The sequence below is a fragment of the Carassius auratus genome, unplaced genomic scaffold (genome assembly GCF_003368295.1).
Source record: "Carassius auratus strain Wakin unplaced genomic scaffold, ASM336829v1 scaf_tig00215565, whole genome shotgun sequence".
Classification (NCBI taxonomy): Eukaryota; Metazoa; Chordata; class Actinopteri; order Cypriniformes; family Cyprinidae; genus Carassius; species Carassius auratus.
Window position 1 is genome coordinate 75,001 of NW_020528142.1, and position 25,665 is coordinate 100,665.

Sequence of the window (25,665 nt, forward strand, 5' to 3'; positions counted from 1 at the left end):
GTGCTGTGATGCAGGTGTGGAAAATTGATTGTGATTAACAATGCTGCCTATAAGATGCTGGCTTTCTTACCCTTTGGAGGGAAGGAGATTGGGGCTTGGTCTTTGCTGGTCTTGCGGACTTTCTCACGCTCTCCAGTCCAAGGCTTGAAGTTGTGTTTTTGTATCTTTATTTTTTTTTATGTTTTACCTCAATGTGGTTATGGCTGTTTTCTGATTAAAACACATATTTGTGCAAATTTGATTATGTTGTATGGACTCTCTATTCATGTTGCTACTCCTTGATCCAAGGGGTTGTAACACTACGTTCTGTCAAATGTTTAATAGAGCTCTCCAACTGATTCATGGGTTTAAGTATTATTTACATATGAAAGATCATAATGGATTGTTTTGATTTTGGACTCATTTCAATCTGGAGAATCGGCTGTAAATAATGATATGCCATTTTCACAATCAGAGCATGTTTCATGAAGTTATAAAGGTAAAACCATGAGAATATTGTAGCATGTGCGCATTTGGAGTTTTTGTTTTGTTTTGTTATAATTCGATGACGGATATCTTCAAATCTGAATGACAGATTATTGTATAATTGGGCTCATTTTAATCGAGAGAATTTAACATTTTCCACGAGCTATGCATGTTTCATGAAGTTATGAATGGAAACGTAACCTATGTTATTTTCTCAGTTGAATGATTTCATGTGTGTGATAATATCGTAAGTAATATATTTAGATCAAGTGAACAATAACTGATTCATGGGTTTAAGTATTATTTACATATGAAAGATCATAATGGATTGTTTTGATTTTGGACTCATTTCAATCTGGAGAATCGGCTGTAAATAATGATATGCCATTTTCACAATCAGAGCATGTTTCATGAAGTTATAAAGGTAAAACCATGAGAATATTGTAGCATGTGCGCATTTGGAGTTTTTGTTTTGTTTTGTTATAATTCGATGACGGATATCTTCAAATCTGAATGACAGATTATTGTATAATTGGGCTCATTTTAATCGAGAGAATTTAACATTTTCCACGAGCTATGCATGTTTCATGAAGTTATGAATGGAAACGTAACCTATGTTATTTTCTCAGTTGAATGATTTCATGTGTGTGATAATATCGTAAGTAATATATTTAGATCAAGTGAACAAATTACGATAATTTTGAGCTCCTTTTAATCTGGAGAATTTTCTAAAAAATGACATATGATTTTGCATGATCTAATGTTTCATGAAGTTATTAATAAAAGCGCAAAGGGAAACTAAAGTTATTTGTTGTGCTGTGCCTGTTGGGTTTTATGTGTTATAGCAATATATTTGGATCTCATCCATGGATTACAGTATCTCTGGGCTCATTTTAATTGGGATAATTTTCTGAAAATACTGAACACTGAAATCTTGTTTTATGAAGTTACAAGTAAAATGGTGACATCAATAGGCCTATTATTATTATTATATGGGTCTGGGGTTGACTTCTTGTACAAAACTCGCTCTAGTTTATTCAAAGCCTCAAACAATTTCTCAATGGTGCGACTAAAAAAAAACTCTGAGGTCGCACCGGTGCAACGAGCCATTTAAGGGGAACCCCTCGAGCCGGGCTTCGATTGTTCAGATGTGGGCCGGGCCTCCAGTCTGTTTAGACTTCTTCTTACTTTTATATATTAGACATTCGTCAATTAATGATGAAAAAAAAAAACTTGCTGCCCTAGTGGAAACAACAGGAGACCATGATGCCACGACTGTAAAGAGTGGCTCCATGGTGTTTTGTGTCCCGCAGCAGCACTGCTGAACAGTTCTGCGTTCAAATAATAGGCTTAAGAAGAAGATTTTAATTTACTAATAAACTAGCATTTTCTGAATCTGTATCACAAGAATGAAGTTGCTGTCACGGAACAGAGAGAGAGAGAGAACCCAGGAGGCGAATGGCAAGTTAATGCTCTTTTAGTAGAAATAAGGCAAAGCCGCAACGGCCAAAAAACAAAGGCAGAGTACAGGGATAATTCCTGGTCAAAACAATGGAGCCTAAAGTGGCTGGTCTGGGAAGCCTGTGATCAGCGAGACAGGGTACAGGTGAGGCAGGGGACCCCTCGTTACTCCTCACGGCAGATAACTGGGGGAGAACAAGACAAGCAACAAACAGGCCATACAAAACTCTCCAAACGACTTGACAGGACTAGACTAGACTAATGGTCTGTAGAAAAAGCACAAAAACGTCAGAAACATCCAAAGTGGTTAGTAATAATCTAACAGGGAATGGAAAGAGACAGAGCTAGAAATAGAGAGCCTAATGATAGGAGATAGAGAGCAGGTGAGCGGAAGAGAACGAGGAACAGCTGAAGATGATGAGAGTAGAGATAAGTGAGCGCAAAGGAAAAGAAAGAACCAGCAGATGGAGACCGAACTGGGATCATGACAGTTGCAATCCCGACTCGTCATCTCCGCATTAGAAGCACTTTTAGAGATAAGTACATCTTTATGGGTTATAATTATAATGAAAAATTTTATTTTGTAAAGTAGTTATTTAAAGCTATATTTATGTATGTATGTATGTATATATATGTATATGTTTTCACTGAGTTTCGGTTAATTTTTGTACTCCTATTAAAGACAACACGGAAGAACGAGCAACTGTTTTGTTGATATTGTGTGTACAGTTACGAATAATGTATTACTTTTACCTTTTATAAGCAAAAATGATGGCATATCCAAGGAAAAAATTGCAAGTGATCATGCTGCCGTTTCCCTGTCCTGAAGCATCTCCTCACAAATGATTGGATAGCTTACATTTATCTGGGTCTAACAAACACTGTCATATGCTTCAACTGTTTTATATCTATAGATTTTATTTTAGGCAAGTCGTGATGATTTGAGAAGGCTAAATTCATCAAACATATAGGCTCACTGTCTGCCGCTGGCAGCTTGGTCGTTACTTAAAAAAACCTAAAACTTATATTTAACAAACATAAAATGCTCCAAACGCTTTTCTAACTTAACTTAATAAAATATATTATATTAACAAAATATAATCACTTTTCTATTACATATAAAACTGAACTATTTTAATAGCTGATACAATAAGTGTAAGCTGTTTAGGGACTGTTCACCTGTTCAAATCAGACAGGTTTGTCTGATCTGTCCAATTTTTTTCAGACACAGTGGAAGATCTGATAAGAATCAGTGTAGATGGCCAAGTCTGGATTAGCAAAGGCCAAAGATCAAGAAGGACAGACTACAGGAGTTGGCCATCCGAGGGGCATGTGACTGCAGTGGAGGATAGTCCATAAGACATTGAGCCATGATATGTTCAGTTTGAAGCCCTTAAAACCCTTCATTTAGATTTTCTTTTTATTTCATATATCTTGAGATGTTTTAGGTTTAAATTTCACCTCAGTGAAACACTTTAAGCACCAAAACTTTTTCAGTAAGTTACCTTTCTTGTAGAAATGTACTTCAAATACATTATGTTAACCAGATTGTTAGTTAATCTTTTAGGCTACAAGTCAATATTGTTTATATGGACAGCGATTTAAAAGAAAAAAAAGTGGACTTGTAAGAAAAAAGTTAGGCGCACTAGTGTAACAAGTGCAAAAAAATGACGGTGGTAGCAGTAGAATACTTCTGTTGTCCTGACCCTAGTACAAGTTTTCATTCTAATCCTGAAAGTCTTAAATGCTTATGTCTTATAACATCACCTGTGTACCTAATTACTGATTGTCTGATGAGTGCATAATCGCTGAACAAAAAGTGCAGAATTGCTGAACAAAAAAAGAGGTTTCAATAAGTGCCACCTGCTTGGCGATAGCTGTAAATGTAAGCACAATAAAAGCTGTTGATTCCTGAGATGATTGTTTTCTAAAGACAGATATTGATTTCAATGGTTTGTATATCTTAAACCTGAATTGATTGCTTACCTCCATTGTAACTATTTTCCCCACACAAATGTTAATGCTCGATACTAACTTAAGTCTTATACTATCACAAAACTTTTGAAACAGATACTTTAACTAAACTTATGTATGTCCTGAGATATTGAATATCAAATAAGATGGATATAAATTATCTTGAACACTATATTTTTTCTTACATTTTGTCAGTTATTTCTCAGCAGGAGAATGTGCAAATATCTATTTTTATTTACTGAAAGTCAGAGTTGAGCAGTAAGTAGTTACTAGTAATTTAGTTATTTTAATAATATTGGAAAATTTTAAATTCTCTCGATTAAAATGAGCCCAATTATACAATAATCTGTCATTCAGATTTGAAGATATCCGTCATCGAATTATAACAAAACAAAAACTCCAAATGCGCACATGCTACAATATTCTCATGGTTTTACCTTTATAACTTCATGAAACATGCTCTGATTGTGAAAATGGCATATCATTATTTACAGCCGATTCTCCAGATTGAAATGAGTCCAAAATCAAAACAATCCATTATGATCTTTCATATGTAAATAATACTTAAACCCATGAATCAGTTGGAGAGCTCTATTAAACATTTGACAGAACGTAGTGTTACAACCCCTTGGATCAAGGAGTAGCAACATGAATAGAGAGTCCATACAACATAATCAAATTTGCACAAATATGTGTTTTAATCAGAAAACAGCCATAACCACATTGAGGTAAAACATAAAAAAAATATAAAGATACAAAAACACAACTTCAAGCCTTGGACTGGAGAGCGTGAGAAAGTCCGCAAGACCAGCAAAGACCAAGCCCCAATCTCCTTCCCTCCAAAGGGTAAAAAAGCCAGCATCTTATAGGCAGCATTGTTAATCACAATCAATTTTCCACACCTGCATCACAGCACTTAACCTAAAGACACAAAAATGTTTTACCCCATGACACCTGCTGGGCAAAATAAAATACTACAGCCCCTTGGATCGTCACAGTAGATTCAGACTATAACTTTTGACTCTCCTTGCTATATTCGTGGAGTTATGAGTTGGTATTTTTGTGTATGGCACTCAGAAAGCAACAGTATTTAAATAGTATATTTTGGCGAGTCAAGAGCTAAACAAAAAGTCCTGTTTCATTACAAAATACTGTAACTTTTATAAACATTATACTATCACCACAAAATGTTAATTAATATTTATTAAAAAATAAATATTTCATAAAACTGCAATTAAATTATATTATTTCTATAGTCTATACAAAAAAAGACAAAATAATAAGGCTGAATAAGCTGATCTATAGCATGTTAAATGATGGTTGCTTGTCTGTGAATGGTACACCCCTCTAAGCTCACAGAAGTGGTTTGACCCAAGTCCTCAGCAGCCAATGACATTGACCCGTTCAAACTGATTTTTAACGCGTACTTCACGTGTACTTCACGTGTATTTAACACGTGAAATACACGTTAAATACACGTTAAGTACGCGCTGTTTTTTAACACGTAAACAACACGTATTTAACGCGTTAAATACGTGTTGTTTACGCGTGAAATACACGTATTTAACGTGTTGTTGACGCGTTAAAATTCACGTGAATTTGACCCTTTTGGCCTTCCATATTCGGCTATACCTGCATCTAGTTCAAATTAACTAGATTTTCGCTAAATATAGCAAAAAGAGTTGCCGAGTTGACAATACTGGATACTGATGATGACATCATATTTTTACCGATTTTCAAACCGACAGTCACCTCTACAATTGCATTGTTTATTACTTAAAGAACTTAGAAGTTAGACAACTTTGCTCTCACCTATTCGTGCATGGCAGGTTGTCCAATCTCTCTTCACATGATGCGCTGTGAACTGGCCACGCGTGGCAGCAGTTTCAGCTGACTTTTCAACAGATGTAGACGGCGGTAGATGGAATAAAAACGTAGTCTCAATACTCAAATTGACCCCTCGTTTTCTCACTCCACTGTCCTCCAGATCGTAGCAAAGGAACCGAAAGTAAGGGCATATCAGTTCTCAAGGAGACGAGAAAGGATGAGCGTGGAAACTTCCTGAAGAGTCGTGAGCGATGATACACAGGTCTATCTTTCCCTCGGTAACGAGAAGGCACAAATAAGAAATGAGAAGCACGCTGTATTTGTATTTCGTGTAAGAACGCTGTGATTTCGTGCCGTCTGTTCCAGCGTCCAGGAAGTTTAGTGGTCGCTCGTCATCACCACGCCCACGTAGTCGCCCTCTCGCTCAAGTTCAGGTTCAGTTTCAGGTTGCTTTATTTGGCATCATAGTATTGCCAAAGCATTTAATTAGGCCTACACGTAAAATACACAATACAATTACACCACTAAAGTTATAAAGTAGGCAATAAATGAGTAATGAATGAGAAAATAAAATAAATAAATAAAAACAGCACTGGTGTAAACATATTTTGCAGCTATTTTGGCTGCCATGCCATTCTCTCCAAGTTTAAGTCACAGTGTTTGCGTGATCACTGGTCTTTGGCTTTTTTATGGCGTCTTATCTCTATTTCTAATCTGTGGACACTGAGTCAATATTTTGAAAGAATTTGTCTTTCTTTTATTTAATTGTTTAATTGATAAGTAACAATTGAGTGGTTCTGGTTAGGTCCAAATAACACTGCAGTTTGATTTGGAGGTAAATTTTGTTTTGTTTTTTACATTCCTGTAAACAAATTATCTGGATACTTGAAATCGGCCGTGGCATCGTGGGCCCTGTGTCTCACATGGTGGCTGTTTCATAAAACAAGTTTACCAAATATCCAGGTTTATTTCAGATAGTCTGACTTCCTGTCAGTTGATTTGGCTCAAAATAAGTCAGACTAACTGAAATAAGCCTGGCTTATTTGGTAAATTTGTTTTATGAAAAAAGGCCCCTCTCTCTCTCTCTCTCTCTCTCTCTCTCTCTCTCTCTCTCTCTCTCTCTCAGTGGCTTATGTACTCATTAATACTTGCATTATTTAAAAGTTTATAGTTTGGTTTTGTTCTGTATGACTTTGTCACTCCAACCAAATTAATCTGAAATGATGATAAGCAATATTATGTACTCATTAATACTTGGATTATTTTAAAGTTTATAGTTTGGTTTTAGTATGTATGACTTTGTCACTCCAACCAAATTAATCTGAAATGATGATAAGCAATCTTGGAGGAAGGGATGAATTATGAAAGGCATGTGACTGTCATTCTACATACTGGTCTCTCTTCAGGCCAGCTGTGTTCCCAGCAGTGGTTATGGGAAAACATATAATAGTGACTGAAGCAGAATTCAAGGCCCAGGTATTTTTTGGAGTTATTCATCTCATATGACATATTTATTTTTCAAGTGTTATTAATAACTTGTGAATGTGACATGTAATAATGCCTTTGCCTGGTCAAAATTTACCAGCACTGAAATATAGGGGGAAAAAAGATAGAAAGGGGAAAATATTTTTCAATAATTAAACACTGTGTCACCAGAGTTGGTATTGTGGTTTTATCAGACACTTGAACCTAACATCTTATAAAAAATCAAGTTCAAATGGAGTTGTTAAGGTTTTTGACCAACGAATTACAGAGAGCTGTGTTTAGTTTGTTACTAGAACGGCTGTATCTGAGGCAGCAAGTACATCGCATTATACCTTTTCTTCAACATATAGGTTATAACATTTATTGTAGCTATATGGGTGCTTTTTCTTTTTGTTTAATACACATGGCCAAAATCTCATAATATAAACAATGAAGTGATATATGCCCAGGATATTAAAAACTTACAAAAGTATATTGCTACATCTAGATGGCAAATGCTTATACTCTCTTATACGCTCTTCAAACACACACAAAAACATTAGCCTTTGCAGTCATAGTTTTAGAGTAAAGAAAATACTGTACTTATTCAAACAACAGTTAGCATCTAGCATGATGCAATTTCCTATTCTTGGAAAAACCGCAGGGTGCAACATTGGGCCCAAGAAGAGACGTGATTCACCCGTCCAAACACATCCTGTCACCTCTTTATACGCTGTCCTGGTTCAATTCTAGATTATGATTAGAGGACCATAAAAAGTCCTAAAGTTTACTTAAAAACACAATGTATGTATCCTGTCCTTAACTTATATCTCAACCATACTTGGTAACATCGAGAGAAGTCACTACTCATTGTCTCAGTATATTCAACAATACACACAAAGGCAAATGACATTTTTAGCAAAGTTTCTATTTCTCCTTTTTGTCTTTGCTGCTGAATGCTGCGCATACACATCCTGTGTACTTTATAAAAACAAACCACACCCAAGATTTATTAAACTCTCTTAAGATCCAGGCCCAACTTTTCAGTTGATTTTCATATGATTTAGAATAGATACACTTTATGTTGCCCTTGTTCCCTATGCTGCTGATGCCAATGCCATTTGGACTAAAGCCTTATGACTCCTTATGAATCATTATTTGAAAACTAACTTAAAACGACTGAAAGCTATACCTTTCTTTGGAGAATTCAGCAAATGAAATTTGACCATAGTTGTATGGTTTCTGGTTGTTCTGTCATTAAATTAATTTTTTTATACAAATACTGCAGCTATGGCAACAGTTATCAAATACTGTCCACTTGTTGAGCCCCATGACAAAGGTTGAGACATGACTATTAAGAAATTGAGGTAAAAACTGTTGGTCTTGCTTTCAAATATGAAAAGTAATAAAAATCAGGCACTGGTGATAAATTTCATCAAACAAAAGCATAACTTTTAAAGGTGATTACAAAATTGTTTATGCCACATTCACATACGTTTGTTCATATGTATAGTTCTATTGGGTTGCATGTATAATTGTTACTTTGACTTTTAGCTGCGTGTAGTTCAATATTTACCCTCGTTGAGAATCGGTTGTGAAATGACGTCACTAGGTGACGTCTTTTACACGTGCATTACACGTCCATCATGACCCTCAATGAAATGCTTGTTAAATATACAAAAGCTGTGCTTACACCTTATTAATACTGCAATAATTAAAGTGCACCAAGAAGTTTTTAAGAGATTTTAAAGAGGTTGTGATTAGACGTCCACTGACGTCTTTTACACGTCTCTTCAAGCAAGACTATCAGGAAAAAAAAACTTTTTTTTAATGAAATACATTATTTGAATACAAAGTAAATTTATTTATCTTGTTTAAATAAATTGTAATCATAACGTGCCCAGTGTGGTTAAGTGATTGCAAAGCCACACTGATCATTATTTAAACCTGTTTTATGTATTCGCTGTTATTTTCATGGAGTGTATGCATATACATGTAAAACATGGCGGTTGTGGGGTAATGCAAAAGAGAGTAGATGGAGAAGTGTTTACGGATTTTAAAAAGACAAGATTAATGGAAATAGTTTGAAGATTTGAATTATGTATTTATGTATAAAATATCAGGATTTATTTATTTATTTATTTATTTATTTATTCTTTTATAGTTGAACCATGTACGTTTACTGAGACAATTTCACACTCCAGACCAGTAGGTGGCGGGTATGCACCTTTTACGGTGGTTTGCCAATCCGCCTGAAAACTCAAAAGAAGATGATTATCTCGCGCCCGCGCGATACGTTAGTCAAGCGTTCACCTGGAACACACAACCACGAGGAGAGGAGCAATTGAAGAGGGAGTTGTGTCTCTATATATTTATACTGTATAAAACATACTGTTGGGTAAGTACATCTTGTATTATTTGATTAACGTGCTCGAGTTTTACGTGTTTGACACGAAGGAAACGAGATCAATTTATGCCCACATTCATTGTCAACTGAAATTCACTGAGTATGGCTAAAATCAGCTAACGTTAGTAGGCTAAACATTACTTTGATTTTATACATGGTACAACATAGTATAACGTATTTTTAATGATACAGTCAACATAACTACTGTAAAATATTAATGTAGCCGTTTGAGATTTTCTTTCAGAAAGTAAATTATCTGAAAGAGAATGAAATGTTTAGCATGATTCGAACATGTATGTTTTCAGTAGCTGCTTTAAAAAATATTTTGTAATTTTAGAGTTGCTTATCATGTCCTCTGAGTACCAAAAGAATTGGAGACGACGAAGGGCAAGGGTTGATGCCTTAGTGGAACATGATAGCAGCTCTGAATCCGAGGGGCCAGTGGAGCCAGCCTTGGTGGGGGAGGGCAGTCCACTCATGGAGGGATCAACATGTGATGAATTACAAACTATGGAGGGCTGTAGTTCTTCTATCCAGGGGCGGATTTAGACATTTTGGGGCCCAAGGCAAACACAGACATGGGGCCCTCTACATCTCTTGTTTCCCTCCTTTTGTCAATCCTTATTTTTAAAAAAAAGCCCAACTTGTTACTTCTCTTCAGCAGTCTTCACACAGCAATGATGTATAGACATCTGGAGTTGTATCTGTAAGAAAAAAAAGAAGAAAAATAAAAAGGATTAATTCTATCCTTGCTCTGAACAGGGCCTCTCTGCACTATTAAGCAGCGTTCTTTGTCAGTGAGATGTTTTGGCCAGAGTGCTTGGTCATCTTCAAGTCAAGTGTAACAAATTGGTCAGAATAGCCGTGTTTCCACTACCGAGCTAAGACCGGGCGTGCTAGTGCGTGCCAGGGCCAGTCGCGTTTCCACAGTCACTTCCGGGGCTTGATCGTGCCTGGGGCTTCCTCGGGGCCAACGGCCAGGGTTTTTTGGCCCGACGAAAACCTTGGGCCAAAGCTTGGCAGCTGGGGCTAGAGGAGGAGTTACGAACAAAGGCGGAGTTTCTCCGTGTCTGGAGGGCGTCAGCGCGGATCATTTCAGAAAGATAACAGTTTTAACACAGGCATTAAAGACTTTTTAAATAAGTTGAGCTCAAAACTCACTCTTAGTTAGCAGCAAGTGTTTGAAATAACTTGATCCGAAGTGTATTATAATCACTAAACAAGGCAGAAATATTTATAAGCGATTTAAAAGACTATGCACGCTAAACATTAACGTTACAAAGTAAACATGTTAAATATGACCGCTTGGAGAAATCAGACATCGGCTTCTTATTCTCCATCACAATTGTGTATTTATTAAGTAACATTTTATCTGTCGTCTCGTTTCAAGAGTTTAGCTCCACGTTGCATATCATCAAAATATAATAATGATTTTTGTTCGGGAGCTTTTATAAAAATAGCGAGTCTGCACCAAGGATCATTTCAGAAAGATAACAGCTTTAACACCAGCATTAAACACTTTTTTTTAAATAAGTCGAGCTCAAAACTCTCTTTTAGTCAGCAGCGAGTGTTTGAAATAACTTGATCTGATGTGGATTATAATCACTAAACAAGGCAGAAATATTTATAAGCGGTGAAAAAGACTATGCACGCTAAACATGTTCCCATATAAACATGGTAAAATATGACCGCTTGAAGAAATCAGACGTCAGCTTCTTATTCTATATAACAGTCGTGTATTTAACTTAATATTATCTGTCACAAGCCTCGTCTCGAGAGCTTATCTCACGTTGCCTATCATAAAATAATATAGCCTAATAATGTTTTTTGTTCGGGAGCTTTTATAAAAATAGAGATATTATCATTCATTATAAATATGACATCTATACTGTGGCTAATAAACAGAAACAGACTCGACTGAATAAGCAGGCTATTTTCATAAGCGTTAAAAATAAATAGAATAGAAATAAGTGTATTTATGTGTCATTAATTTTGAGTCCTGATAAATTAAATCAATTCTATAGTTAAAACATCAATGATTTTGAATTTGAATATATAACAAAGCATGCAAACAAACGGCCTCTTTTAAGCCCTGGCTCGCACTGGGCCGACAGTGGAAATGCGGCTAGTGACTGCTAGTACTCATTACTCATCAATTTTCCTAAAAACTTTTTGCTTTCCTCCTGTTTCTTCCTTTTTTCAGTACCGCTTGGGTAGCTTCGCTTAATTTTTATTGTCAACACTCTCTCTCTGTACACAATGTCTATCACTGTCAATCACTTCTTCTTCGTCAGTTTTTTGGCGCATTACAGCCTTGTCACTTTCGCAGATGCGCAGTAAGTGAAATAATGGAATAGTCCAATGTAGTGAGGTGGGGGGGGGGGCCCTCCTGTCTGCGACACTAATGATTTGATGCCATTTTTCGCAAATGGAGTTTTAGAAATATATATTTTGCACGAAGTAAAAAAAAAAAAAATCTTTAAGCAAGTTAATGGGGCATTTGGGGGCCCCTAGGTAGCTCGGGGCCCAAGGCAATTGCCGACCTTTGCCTAATGGTAAAGTCCGCCCCTGCTTCTATCAGCACAGTAACAGTGTCCATTATGGGTGATACTGATGAAGAACACAATTATGACACCGACTCTACTGAAACAGAGTCTGAGCAGTTGAATGAGACTTCACATTCAACTGATGAAACACCTTCTCTCCATGTAGACTTGGCTAGTTGGGCTACTGCTACAAACCAGACCCACAAGGCACTAAATGAGCTTCTTTGTGTGCTCAGACACCATGGCCATAGACTTGCCAAAGATGCTAGAAGCCTTCTTGATACTCCACAAGGAGTGCCAGTTCATAATAAATGCAATGGACAGTATATTTATTATGGTATTGAGCGTTACCTTCTTGAACACATTTCAAAAGAGACAATGCCAGGGCAAGTTGAAATGTGCTTTAATGTGGATGGCGTGCCATTGTTTAAATCAAGTCAAATGTGTTTCTGGCCCATTCTTGGTCAATTTCCGAACTGTCAGCCATTTATTGTAGCTCTGTATTATGGATCCAGCAAGCCTGACCCTGTTGAGGAGTTTTTACATGATTTCTTAGAGGAGTTGCAACAACTCATCCGAACTGGAGTTTCATTCCAGAATTTGGTTCACACCATTACAGTGAGGGCGATCATCTGTGATGCACAAGCCAGGTCATTTCTAAAATGTATAAAAAGTCACAATAGTCTTCATGGATGTGAGCGATGTGTTGCAGTAGCACAAATGATCGAAAGGAGGGTAGTTTACTTGATGAAGGGTACTTCTGAAGGAAGAACCGATGAGGTATTCAACCGAGCTGGATACCCTGACCATCAAAAACAAATATCACCTCTTGTTAGAGCTGGTATTTTGTGTGTGAAACAGTTCCCCCTTGACTACATGCACCTAGTATGTCTTGGAGCCATGAAAAGGCTGCTGACATACTTTGTGGCGTGGGCCATTTATCTGTCGACTGAGTAAGGCTCAGAGAGAACAGGTACAAATGAACATTAGTACGTTGAAACAAGCTTTGCCTGCAGAGTTTTCAAGGCAGCCAAGAAGCATGGAAGACTTGGACAGGTGGAAAGCTACTGAGCTACGTCAGTTCATGCTCTACACAGGACCCTTGATCTTGAAAGATGTGCTTTCTAATGACCAGTACCACCACTTTCTTTGTCTGAGTGTTGGCATGAGCATTCTTTTGGATGAATCGGATGAGAAGAGAGAGTCCTATCTAGGATATGCACACAACATTCTGGAGCATTTTGTGGATAGCTCTGTGGATTTTTATGGACCTACCTTTCCAACATACAACATTCATTCCATCAAACACTTGTCAGAAGATGCTGCAAACTTCCACAGCTCCTTGAACGATATTTCATGTTTTCCGTTTGAGAACCACTTACCAGGTAAATGCCTCAGTTTGAAATTACATTTAAACCAATTGGAGTTGTTATTGGGGGGGGTGTTAATATCAGTTATTACAATTTCATTTCATATACATTTGAAAGGTCAACATAAACCAAATGAAGCTGTTGCAAATTCTACAAACAATAAAAAAAAAGAAGGTATGGCAAACTGTAGAAATGGATTGTGTATACATATGCCGTAAACAGCTTTTTGTAATGTTCTAATTTTTCATATTTTTTCATATGTCCTCTTTGTGCTAAAGATCAACTTTTGTGTCCAACACACTTGGATGAGACGTGCCCGACCCCTGTCTTTGTCTTCCCTACGTTAAGTTGTATGTTTGTGACTGCTTTGCATAATATAAAAAAGAATCGTGCTTTCAAAAATGACTTTTATATATTTTGATATGAAACTCAAATGTGTATGTAAATTGTTTTGGTGTATTTTGTTTACACAGGTGATAGCACACTTCTTGACAGTCAACATCGGTATCAAGATGGTGTGATTGATCTATACCCTACAATAATCAATGACACCATGAGACGTACGTGTTACTGATGCTGTCTGTTATTTTATTGCTGCATCCCTGAGTGCATTCCCACACTATACAAACACATTGCTTGGCTCCAAAGTGCATTCACTTTTGCCTTTAATTTGTAATTCTCATTTAGAAGTAATAATGTATTACATGAGTCAGAATTTTGACTGAATATCAACACAATATCCAAAAACATTGATTTAAAAAGTGATTTATTTTAATATTTTAGACTACAGCGTAATATAAAAAAAAAATAATTTTGCATCTGTATGTTTATTGTACTTAATGAAATAACATGGAAGGTGTAATTTGTCTCTCAGGTTCACATAATGAACAGCCATCTTCCAGACAGATACATCATGAATCGTTCTACAGGCCATCGTGGACTACCGAAAGAGGCATAGTATTGTTTTCTTGTTTAATGTCATACACCTAAAGATAATTTTTATTTATTTTTTTTGGTAATTCGTTTGTTATGCTGTTTTTCATTCATTAATATGTCCTTTCTGACTTTAAATAACTTATTTTTCACACCTTTTGTTTTTAATGTCTATATAGTATTGTCTACAGTCCAAAATTCTGGATTGACGCCCCAGTCCCAGTCCCAGAGGGCACCCCAGTACCAAAGGATGCCCCAGTCCCAGTGCCACAGGACGCCCCAGTGCCACAGGACGCCCCAGTCCCGGAGGGCACCCCAGTGCCAGAGGACGCCCCAGTACCAAAGGATGCCCCAGTCCCAGAGGATGCCCCAGTCCCAGAGGGCACCCCAGTGCCAGAGGACGCCCCAGGCCCAGTCCCAGTCCCAGAGGGCATCCCAGTGTATGTGAGAACTTTACAGTCACATCTTAATTTAAATGGATTCCATCTTAGTGACAATACAGCTTAGCGTATAAAAACATACATTTCTCTGAATCACTGAATTCTCTGAAGTTAATAGTTACAAATACAGAGCTTAAGTCTGTCAATGCTCAACAAGAAAAAGCACAGCCAGAAGATTTCATAACTAATGCGGTATTATACTGTGAGGTGACTTACTGTTAATATTTACACTTCCATAAAATTAACTTTTAATAATAATAATAAATAAATAAACATTTTTAAAGTTTATAGTACTAAATGAAGTTACATTTAATGTGCAATTTGTCTCTCAGGTTCACATAATGAACATCCATCTGCCAGACGGAGAATTCATGAATCGTTCTCCAGGCCATCTGGGAGAACCGAAAGAGGCATAGTATTGTTTTACTTTACTAACATTGTATTTGTTTAATGTCATCCACATAAATATAATTTTTTTAGTAATTGTACAGTAATGGTGTTCATTCACTAGTGTGTCCTTTCTTACCTTTACTAACATGATGTATTAAGTACATGTATGTATTATTTTATACACTTTTGTTTTTAATGTCTATTCAGTATTGTCACTTGTCCCAAATTCTTCACTGGCGTCCCAGTCCCAGAGGGCATCCCAATGAATGTGAAAATTTTACTGTCACATCTTATTTTTAACGGATTCTACCTTAGTGACAACACAGCTTAGCATATAAACATATACATTTCTCTGTATCAGAGTTAATAGTTACAAATACAGAGCTTATAATGTCTGTCATTGCTAAGACCTAAAAGTACAGCCAGATGATTTCATAATTAATGCAGTATTATACTGTGAAGAGACTTACTGTTAATATTTACACTTCCATAAAATTAACTTATTTGTCCAGGTGTGGTAACACACAACGAAAAAGTAGCAAGAAGGAGACTACCTGATTCTTCAGCTATGGCCTCAGCTTCAAATGCAAGAAGTAAGAAATGCTTTATGACTGTATATTTTGGATTATGAATATAAGTAAATCCTGACTGTATGTAAAGAATTAATCTTCTGTTTAAAACTTGGAAGTCCTCACAGGCATATGCAAGACAACCGTTAGCCTCCCCTTTTCATTGATGTACTTTAAATTGATGACACGCAGATGCTAAAGTGAATAATTGTAGTTCATATTTAAATATCACAAAGTTTAAATTGAACACTAATTTAAGAATGTGACATTAAAAAAATTATATCCTTGTAAAATTGTTACTATTTGGTCATTGTGTAGACCTATAATTAAAACGTTCAAATTCAGAAATACTACTAACATTACATTTTGAATTTTGGTGCAATTTGTATCACAGGTTCACATAACAAACAGCCGTCTTCCAGAGAGAGAAATCATGAATCATTCTCCAGGCCCTCTGGGGCAACCGAAAGAGGCATAGTATTGTTTTCTTGTTTAATTTCATCGACATAAAGAGGATTTTTAATTAATCGAACACTTATGGTGTTCAATAATTAATGTGTCCTTTTTTACCTTAATAACTTTATTTTTCACACCATTTGTTTGTATCTATTCAGTATTGTCTCCTGTCCCAAATTCTTCACGGGCACCCCAGTCCCAGAGGACACCCCAGTGTATGTGAGAACTTTAGTCGCATCTTATTTTAAAAGCAGTCCACCTTAGTGACAACACAGATCAATATACACTACCAGTCAAAAGTTTGGAAACTACTAATTGTTTGTTTTACAAACCGGACAGTATGTTTGTTCCAGCCATGGGGTTGTCCTATCCACAACTGAATTAACATTTTGCAATTTTTTTTTTCCAATAGGTGTTACCAGACCCTCAAAGAGCGCTTACCCCATGTCAACCACAAGTAAGAAATATTATATGTGGTGGTTTTAAAACACTGACCAGTAAAATAAAATGCAAATGCAATTTTTGTTAGAAGTACTAGTTTATGGTTTTGTATTGAATGACAGTAAGTGTTTTTGTTCCCTGTTAATTCAGTCTTGCACTTCAGTTTTCACAATCTTATTTTTACCTGAAATCAGCAGGCAAACAAGACTGGGTAAAAGTGTCCAAATAAACTGTAAAATATTATGCTCTGCATAAACTAAATGTGACTGCAAGTGTCATAATAAAGATTTTCTAATTATTCAGGTGTCCAGTTGTGTGTACATATTACTCTAATTTTTCTTTCAGAATTTCAAAGGAAGGTGTTTTCAATGTTGTTCGATTTGAAGGATCAACTTAAGCAAATAGTTGGCATTCTGGATCCTGGCAGGTCTACAACATCTCTAAAGAAGATGGATTCAGAGAGTGACCTAAAACTCTTTGAAGAATCCATAAAAGATGTTGATGTCAAGTTGATCTGCGTAAGTTTTGACATAGAGAATATGTATATATGTATTTGTATATATTTTTTTCCAGCTGTCTGTCTAAAGCAATGTTTCAATTGTTTTCACATTTAGGTCCAGCAACTGTCCAGGGTCGGTGCACATTCTGTTCGAGACTGTGTGAACAAAGTTATGAATAGGTATGTATTTCCCTTGAATTGTGTAATCTTGCATAATATTTCAGAGAAATATATCTTGATTATCACCATAATTAACCCAGCCATTTATATAACTTAAGTTCAGGATTTAATCTGTCACACATCACTTGTTCAGAAGTTGTGATATGTCTGTACTGGCTAATAGAGTCAGGCATACTGAAAACAATAAATCAAAACATTATTTCAGTGTAAGCAATGAATGATATTCATTACTTGTCACCAAAATCTATGGATGAGGATATAGTTCATAGCACTTGTTACATGATAGAGGAGTAGTTGTGAAAGTGTAAGTTTTAACATTGCATGCAATTGCTACCCTGCACATTACTGTTAATTGTGATTTGACCATTTTAGGTTATTTTTCTAAGGTGATGTAATCTTAAATTTCTTTCACAGAATGATGACAAATGGTCTAATGGTGAAGTTCAATATGAGGGGTGGTGGACAGCTTGAAAAAAAGCCGTTTAAAGCCACACCTTTATATGATGTCATTCAAGGTAATTTGGGGAATATGTCAGTATTAGAAAAATCTATTGTTCATTGTATATTGATGTAATTTGTATTGGTACGCTTTATTCAGGGGACATCACAGCTCACCTGTCTTTCTTACCACTTTCTCACAGTTACACACTTAGTTAAGGGTCTTTCTCAAGGGCACCACAGTGGTATTGAAGATGAAGAGGGGACAAATGACAAATGTTTACACCAACTAATCTAACACCCCATTTAAAGCAGAATGTTTTATACAATAAAATCTAATCCATGTTGATTACCTTTTTCTAATGTTTCATTCATGATTCAATTATCTTGTGTCAAGGTTTAATTTTTTTTTTTTTTTTTTTTTTTACAATTAGCTGTAGACCATAAAGATATTTTGAAAATACGTGCATATCATTTACCTCAAATTTCTTTTTTTATTTATTTTAAAAATGTGTTCTCTCCCCTCAGATGCTGTGAAGAGGTGGAGCCCAAATACTACCGACTCAGAAATAGATGCAGCAATGGCGGAACACCTAAAGCATGCTCCAGGAAGAGCTGGGGGTGGAGGATACAAAAACTAAGCAGAACCACTATAATGTGTTTAAGGGATAGTTCACCCAAAAATGAAAATGTTAATTTTCTCAACCTCATGTTTCAAACCTGTATAACTCTCTAATTTCTATTTAACACAAATATACTTGGAAGAATGTAATCAAGCAGATCTTGCCTCCCGTTAACTATCATAATTTTTCCTACAATAGTAGTTAATGGGTTTTGAGATCTGACATTACAAACATTCTTCCAAATATCTTTGTGTTCAGCAGATCATAGAAAGGTATACAGGTTTGAAACATGAGGGTGAGTAAATGACAGAAATTTCATTTTTGGGTGAACTATCCCTTTATTTAATTCAGTATTTTGTAATCGTTTTAGTTTGGTCAACAGATGCTAAACCGTTCCAAAAAAAAAATGCTTTATCATAACATGCTGCTTTTTTTATTATGTCCACAAATAATGTGTTCTTTGTGATGTACACTTGAATAAAACTTTTTAGGTACGTTAAGGTCTGACTGGACCGATTTTGAACCTTTTGTCAAGTTAAACCTCATAATTGCCTTTCACGATGTTACACAATGGGTGTGTGATTATTTTATAAGCAGGCTTATATATATATATATACACATACATACACTTAAACTATGCAGAAACACATTTAAAAATCCGTTAGACAACGACGTCCAGAAATCGACGCATTTAGACGTCCAGAAGACGACACATCTAGACGTCCAGGGACGTGCAGAAAAGACGTGCAGTTCACGTCCAGAAGACGTCAAAGACGTCGGTTCAACTTTCATTTTGGAACTATTTTTCAACCATGACGGGACGTCTCGGACGGACGTCTTTTCAACGGTCAAAAGACGTCCGAATGTTTGCTGGGATAGTTCACTTTGAAATTAAATTTTGGTATGTTTTAGCCTACCTCAAGGGCATCCAAGATGTAGGTGTCTTTGTTTCCGCAGTAGTTTCCATTTTTATATTTTTAGGTCAAAACGTTGTTTTTACCTTTTGTACACAATCACGTCCAAGTGATCTGAGGGCACACGTGAGAGGGATACAGAGTTTAATTCTCTTAACTACTTCATCTACAGTTAGGCTGGTGTCAAACAGACCTGGAGAGTCAATGACAGATACTTTTCTGCCATTTATTATTACATGAAACTTTTCACTTTGTCCGGTCACAGAGGAAGATGATATCTCTGAGTTAAAAACCTTCTGTCCCAGGATGTGGTCCCTGTTGTGCTTTTCCCCACACCTGTTTTTCCACCCAAAAGAATCCGTAGCGGCTCGCCTGGAAGATGCACCAAAAAAAAAACGTATTGCTAGTTGTGGCGAGGGGGGCGTGGTTTAGCGGAATCTGCAACGGGAGAGAGACGGAGGGAGCAGAGCGAGGCGTAAGTAGGTCAAGTGCAAATAACGAACACGTGTGTTTGATTGCAGTAATTGGCGTGGAGAGACCGGATATAAGCCGAGTCACCGCAGAGAGAGGGACACGCTGGGACCTCGTACTGCACTGGGAAGCCTCAACAGTGAAATTGAAGTTATTGACTGTGTTTGAGCAATATTTTGCTGATTATGCCAAGAGGGCATCGTGATTTGTTTTATTGGTTAAATAAACGAGCGTCCCAGCAACAAGCCGACCCCTGCCTTCTTCCTTCCTATTAAGACTGTGTCGAACCTTGTTACACTAGTGTCTTCGTATTTTACTTATTTTTATTTATTTATTTTTAAAGTCAATTAAATATTTATAGAATAATATTGGAACCAAAATTTGATACCTATACCACTCAAATCATGACCTGAAGCATCATTTTGATGATTTTGTTGCATCTAGAAAATTATACAGGTATTCAAGGGCAGGCTCTAAGATGGTTTAGGATCCTACCTGTCCGATCGCTACCATTTTGTTTACTTAAATGGGGTGTCATCTCATTTATCATCAGTAAAATATGGAGTGCCACAAGGATCCGCCCTAGGTCCCCTTCTATTTTCAATATACATGTTGCCCCTTGGTAATATTATTAGAAAATACGGAATTAGCTTCCACTGTTATGCTGATGATACTCAGCTATATCTCAACGAGACCAGATGAAACTTCTCAATTATCTAAGCTAACAGAGTGTGTTAAAAATGTAAAAGATTGGATGACAAATTATTTTCTCCAATTAAATTCGGATAAGACCGAGATATTAATTATTGGACCAAAAAACACTACACAGAATCTTGTAGATTACAATTTGCAACAAAACGGATGTACTGTTACTTCCTCTACAGTCAGAAATCTGGTTGTCATATTAGACAGCAAAAAAAAAAAAATCATATTTCCAATGTTACAAAAACTGCAAGCAGGTGTCCATACCAGACAAAAACCAAACCAAACCAAACCTACAAGGACACAGGGTAAGAGCACGACAAGATGACGGACATGAATTGACAAGGACTCCTTGACACATACTAAGACAGACCGGGTTAAATACACAAGGAGAGACAAACGCTAATGGGAATTAGACCGAGTGTAATGATTAGTAACTAGTGACAGCTGGGTGCAAATTAAGCAGAGGACGTGAGGAATAATTAATAAAGTGACAGACACCGTGGGGAAGGAGGACATCTAGTGGATTCCCAGTGGAATACAACCCAGACACTGTGACACCTATGATTAACTTCCATGTGTCTTTCTGCTTCCCAGTCACTCTTCAGTCTCGTCTGCTTCATCTCGGTGTTCCTGCAATAAGTAAGAATTATCATCCCCAGAGTTAAGTTAAGTTACCAATTGCCGACTCACCCATTATCTTCAGTGACTACATTTACATGCACCCAATAACCCGTTCAAAACCGGGATATTAGCAATAATTAGCGCACGGCCATGTAAACACCGGCAAAAACCCGGATATGCTCATATGCCCCTTTTCTAACCCGAATATTTGGTCTTGTAAACGCGTTTCGGCATATCCCCATCAAAATGTGTGTTCTGCGCATGTTCTATTCGCAAGGAATCTTGGTCTTTTGAGTCTTTGGATACAGGAAGAAGAATCGGAAATGACGCATATTGCGTCTTACGTCCAGACGCTAACCGTGCGTCGCTGTTTACATCGGGATATTGGTGACTGATTACACATTCCATGTATACAGGAGTAACTCTCTCTGCTCACGCATGTAAACGGGTTATCCAGAATGTTTCAGAAACCCGAATAGTGACCTTAACCCGACCATAACCCGAATTTTAACAGCTTGTAAACGTAGTCACTGTCTCCTGAACACCTGTCTGGTCCTGTGACAGCGTGTACACAGTGCTCTAAGTAATTTTTGCCAAATGATATTGATATGTGAAAGCACAAAAACAAACAGGCCTATAGCCCAATGTTGCTGCTATTTTGATACAGAGATTCAAACAGTTACGTGGGGAAAAGGTGAGAAAATTGTGTAAATGGGGAGCATGCTCCACACGGAATTTCTCCACATGGATACTTGCTTTGCATGCTCATTTGTATTTACTTTAATGTTTTTTTTTTTGTTTTTTTTTATGTATTAAAACTGTCCAAAACTGTAATTTAAAAAAAAAGAAAAAACTTGTTGCAACATTTTACAAAAAATAAGATTGATTACATTTGATCAAAATCCAATGTTATAAAAGATAAAGTGCCATGCAGGCTATTAAAGACAATATTGGCTGATTAGACAGCAATGCTGACCTACATTTCAAAATGTCTTCCCTCTCTCTCTCTTCACCCTTCCTACATATTTCAAAATATTTCCATTTAAAACAAGATATGTTTTGAAGTAAAGAGTAAAGACAATAATACAAAAAATATTTTGTATAGAAAGGGAAGTTGTGGCCTAATTGTTAGTGAGTTGGATTTGTAACCCAAGGGTTGTGGGTTTGAGTCTTGGGTTTATAAGAGGGGGAAATTAATGTACAGTGCTCTTTCCATGCTCAACACCTTGACTGAGGTGCCGTTGAACAATAGGAAAAGAATAGGCAAAAAAAACGTAACAGTCATACAATTCAAGGGCCATTATTGTAACCCCTCTACGTTTTGCACTTTGGACCAACGTAGTCAGGGTACGTTTTTATATGAGACTGGGTTGGCCCTTGAGCAAGGCACTGAACCACCAACTGCTCCCTGGATATTTTCAGCAAAACATGCCCACTGCTCCAGGTGTACTCACTGCTGTGTGTGCTGTTTGGATGGGATAAATGCAGAGCTCTGAGTATGGGTCACCATACTTTGCCATGTCACTTTCACTTATTTAATCAACCAGAAGCCAGTTCCACAGACACAATGTTAAGATTGTCTTAAGAGCTAGTTTGACCAACTAGCAGTTGCCAAGGAGTAATTATGCAAATACGACCAATCTACCTTTTCATAACTAAATTAAAAAAGACTAGACCAAATAGACCAGTCTTAAAAAAAATAGATTAATAACTTTTTAAGACTAGTTTAAACATTTAATGCAACCAGTCCCAGTTCTTTATTTAGGGTAGAGCAGGGGCGAAAGTACAATTTTTCAGAAAAAACTTCATTTTAAAAGATAATGTTGTATACAGAGATATATTTCTGCTGTGGCCAGTAACTCATAAGTGTGGTCTAACAATACCAGGTGGTATTTTGTAGAAATGTAGAAAGACTTCAGTATAATTTCACTTTGAACATAAATTGAACATTGTTACTTTCGACCCCATCGGCTGGGACGAAAGTAACACACAGGTGGGTCAAAAGTAACACAACAATATAAGCTAGATTATTTTCTGTTACTCTTATTTTTCTTAAGTATACCTGATTGTGACCTTGTTAATAAATAACTGCAAACATATTTTGTCCTTTTATCTTTGCAAAAAAAATTATTAAATTACATCTTCATATTTTCATTTTAAGTTTAAGTTTCATCAGATGTCTTAAAACCTGACTGTATTTTTTATTGTAAATTTCAATGTATTTTTATATAATAATAAAAAAATTCTACAGAATGCACAATATAAAAATTGTATCACATTAGCATAATAAAAAAAACACCCTCTCAAAAACATCTGGATAAAACCAGACCTCTGTCTGTCTTTCTGACCCTCACTCAGACATATTATTTTGGTATAATATGACATTAACATTTGTAAGAAATGATGCAGGACACAGAAATTCACAATATAGCATGCACTGGAACAAAATAAATACTTTTTGTGACTGTAGTGGGACAAAAGTAACAACTGTTACTTTCGTCCCGACAGGAACTCCTGACATTTAAACTCGATTTAATTTTATATAAAAAAAAATAGAAAATGCAAACTTTAGGATGTGTTAAAGCACTTAATAACCTGTAGATTGATCATTACTTTGACACATGAAACAAGAAAAACAACACGACTAATAAAAAAAAAATTAATAATTGCTTCAACAATTTACTTTTTGTACTCGAAAACAGTTTTACGGACCTAACTTCGGGAAACGATGAGGAAATCACATGATATTTCTCAGCTCCGTCAAGGATTGCATGCTGAACATTCTGTCATAGCTGGGAATGCAAATGCAGTAATAGGCTCTGAGAAAATCGCTTTGTTACTTTCGTCCCGTGTTACTTTCGCCCCGGTTCTCCTCTACCCTTGAAGTACCCACAACAAAATGTGTAAAATTGTGTAATAAAAAAAAAATGGGTGAAATGCCATGTAACTGAAAGTAATTCAGTCAAAAATGTAGCAGTAAATTACATCCTGTTCTGTACTATATGTAAATATTCTGTACAGCAAAATGTATACAAAAGGGAAAATTCAGATCTCACAAACAAGCAAAAACAATTGATCTCTCCCTTACTTTTTGCCTTCTCCAGATTTCAGGTTTTCCTCTTATAATTTTATATGAATCAAATTTTACAATTCAATTCACATTCCCTTTTATAGCACTGTTCACCATAATTGTAAAGCAGCTTCACAGAATAATTTTTCTACATTGTAAATAAGTTAAATTTATCAGTGGTGACTATATTAAAGTGATGTCCATATGGCACAAAATTTACAGTCCAATTCCCAGATTAGTTTTTAAAAGGCACAATCTCCTGTGATGGATGCTGTGGATATTGTTGTTGCTTGGCGGACATGAACTGTTTTTTGGTACTTCACTGCCAATAATCAAATATTTGATACAGTACATCCAAAACATTTACATTGTCCTCTAATGCTCATTTTCTACAAAGTCCCTCCTTCCGACAAGCACAGTCTGTTCTGATTGGCCAACTGAGAAAGAGAAAGAAAAAATGTAAATCGCATCATATGACCCCTTTTAATATAAACAGTTTTAATGGCATTTAATTTAGCATTCCTGAACAACTTTAGAGTTTTCATTCAAATGATTTGAAAAAATAACTTAATGAATATTTACTGTTAAAAGCTTCATAGACATATAAGAGACTTTCCTTTTAATTATAAAAAGCATGAAATATGGTGAAAACTTATTTTCCACAATTAGTCTAATTTAAAAAAATTCTTCACACAATAGGCCAAAAATTTTAAGATTTGACAAAAAACTGAAGTGCTTCTCTCAGCTTGTCGTCTTGCATCCTGTTCATGTTTATACTTCAAATCTTCTTCAGCTTTTTAAGGACCTCGCCTTCAAGTTGAGTCCTCAGAGCTTCTATCTCTCTCTGTCTCTGCTCCTCATTCTCCTTCAGGAGACGTTGTTTCTCTTTCTCAATCGCTCTCTCAGCCCTTTCAAGCATCTCATTTTATCAATCTGGTCGAGCAACTGATTGACCTGTTCAGGGTTTTGTTCTTTATTGTTAAACACGTGGTATCGTCCACTGCAAGTTTTAATGAAACTCAGCAGTTTGGTTCATAACTTCATAAAAAAAAGTAAACGGCCAACTGTGGCGAGTGGGGCGGGGCCGAGGGATGTGGGAACAAGGAGTGAGGCCGGCGGAATGATTGGGAAATCAGCGACACCTGCGCCCCAACGCCGGTCTCGAGTCCCACGTAGGAGATGGAAGGATATAAAACTGGAGCGACGATAGTGAAGGACGAGAGAGGACCAGGCCTGGGCCTTATTTTATGTTTTGGTTTTTATTTGAGTTGTTTTGTGATTATTTGTTTATTTTGTGATTATTAAAGTTTCATTTTGATTGTGCGCTGGTTCCCGCCTCCTTCTTCCCGATGAATAGGAAGTATATTATTACACCACCAACAAACATCTCTGACTTGAAAG

General features: G+C 36.4%; 2 protein-coding genes across 5 annotated transcripts in view; one reads left to right on the forward strand and one right to left on the reverse strand.

Moving 5' to 3' along the window:
- The window catches only part of LOC113095032 (zinc finger BED domain-containing protein 1-like), a 27,947-nt gene extending 21,859 nt beyond the window's left edge, over positions 1–6,088 (reverse strand). The window contains exon 1 of the mRNA XM_026260647.1: positions 5,713–6,088. The gene's annotated coding sequence lies outside the window, so the exon portion shown is untranslated. The remainder of the gene's footprint in view (positions 1–5,712) is intronic.
- A 3,376-nt stretch (positions 6,089–9,464) lies between these two features.
- On the forward strand, positions 9,465–18,983 carry LOC113095033 (uncharacterized). 4 transcript variants are annotated; one of them, XM_026260650.1, is made up of 15 exons: positions 9,465–9,589; positions 13,303–13,688; positions 13,793–13,864; positions 13,988–14,074; positions 14,389–14,466; positions 14,627–14,887; positions 15,220–15,297; positions 15,790–15,870; positions 16,241–16,318; positions 16,461–16,517; positions 16,715–16,759; positions 17,089–17,261; positions 17,358–17,422; positions 17,837–17,937; positions 18,389–18,983. In XM_026260650.1, exons 2-15 carry the CDS (start codon positions 13,310–13,312, stop codon positions 18,499–18,501), a joined length of 1,668 nt encoding a protein of 555 aa, XP_026116435.1. In that variant the 5' UTR covers positions 9,465–9,589; positions 13,303–13,309; the 3' UTR covers positions 18,502–18,983. The 4 variants fall into 4 exon arrangements, with proteins under 4 accessions (XP_026116435.1, XP_026116436.1, XP_026116434.1 ...); XM_026260649.1 differs by lacking the exon at positions 9,465–9,589 and having other exon boundaries at positions 13,091–13,529; positions 13,632–13,688; XM_026260651.1 differs by lacking the exon at positions 13,303–13,688.
- The last annotated feature ends 6,682 nt before the right edge of the window (positions 18,984–25,665 follow it).

Coding starts and splice junctions, on each gene's coding strand:
- LOC113095033 (XM_026260648.1), top strand. CDS start 13,124: ATGAACATTAGTACGTTGAAACAAGCTTTGCCTGCAGAGTTTTCAAGG. Junction 16,319..16,460: donor CTCTGGGGCAACCGAAAGAG/GCATAGTATTGT, acceptor GTATCTATTCAG/TATTGTCTCCTGTCCCAAAT. Junction 16,518..16,714: donor GTCCCAGAGGACACCCCAGT/GTATGTGAGAAC, acceptor TTTTTCCAATAG/GTGTTACCAGACCCTCAAAG.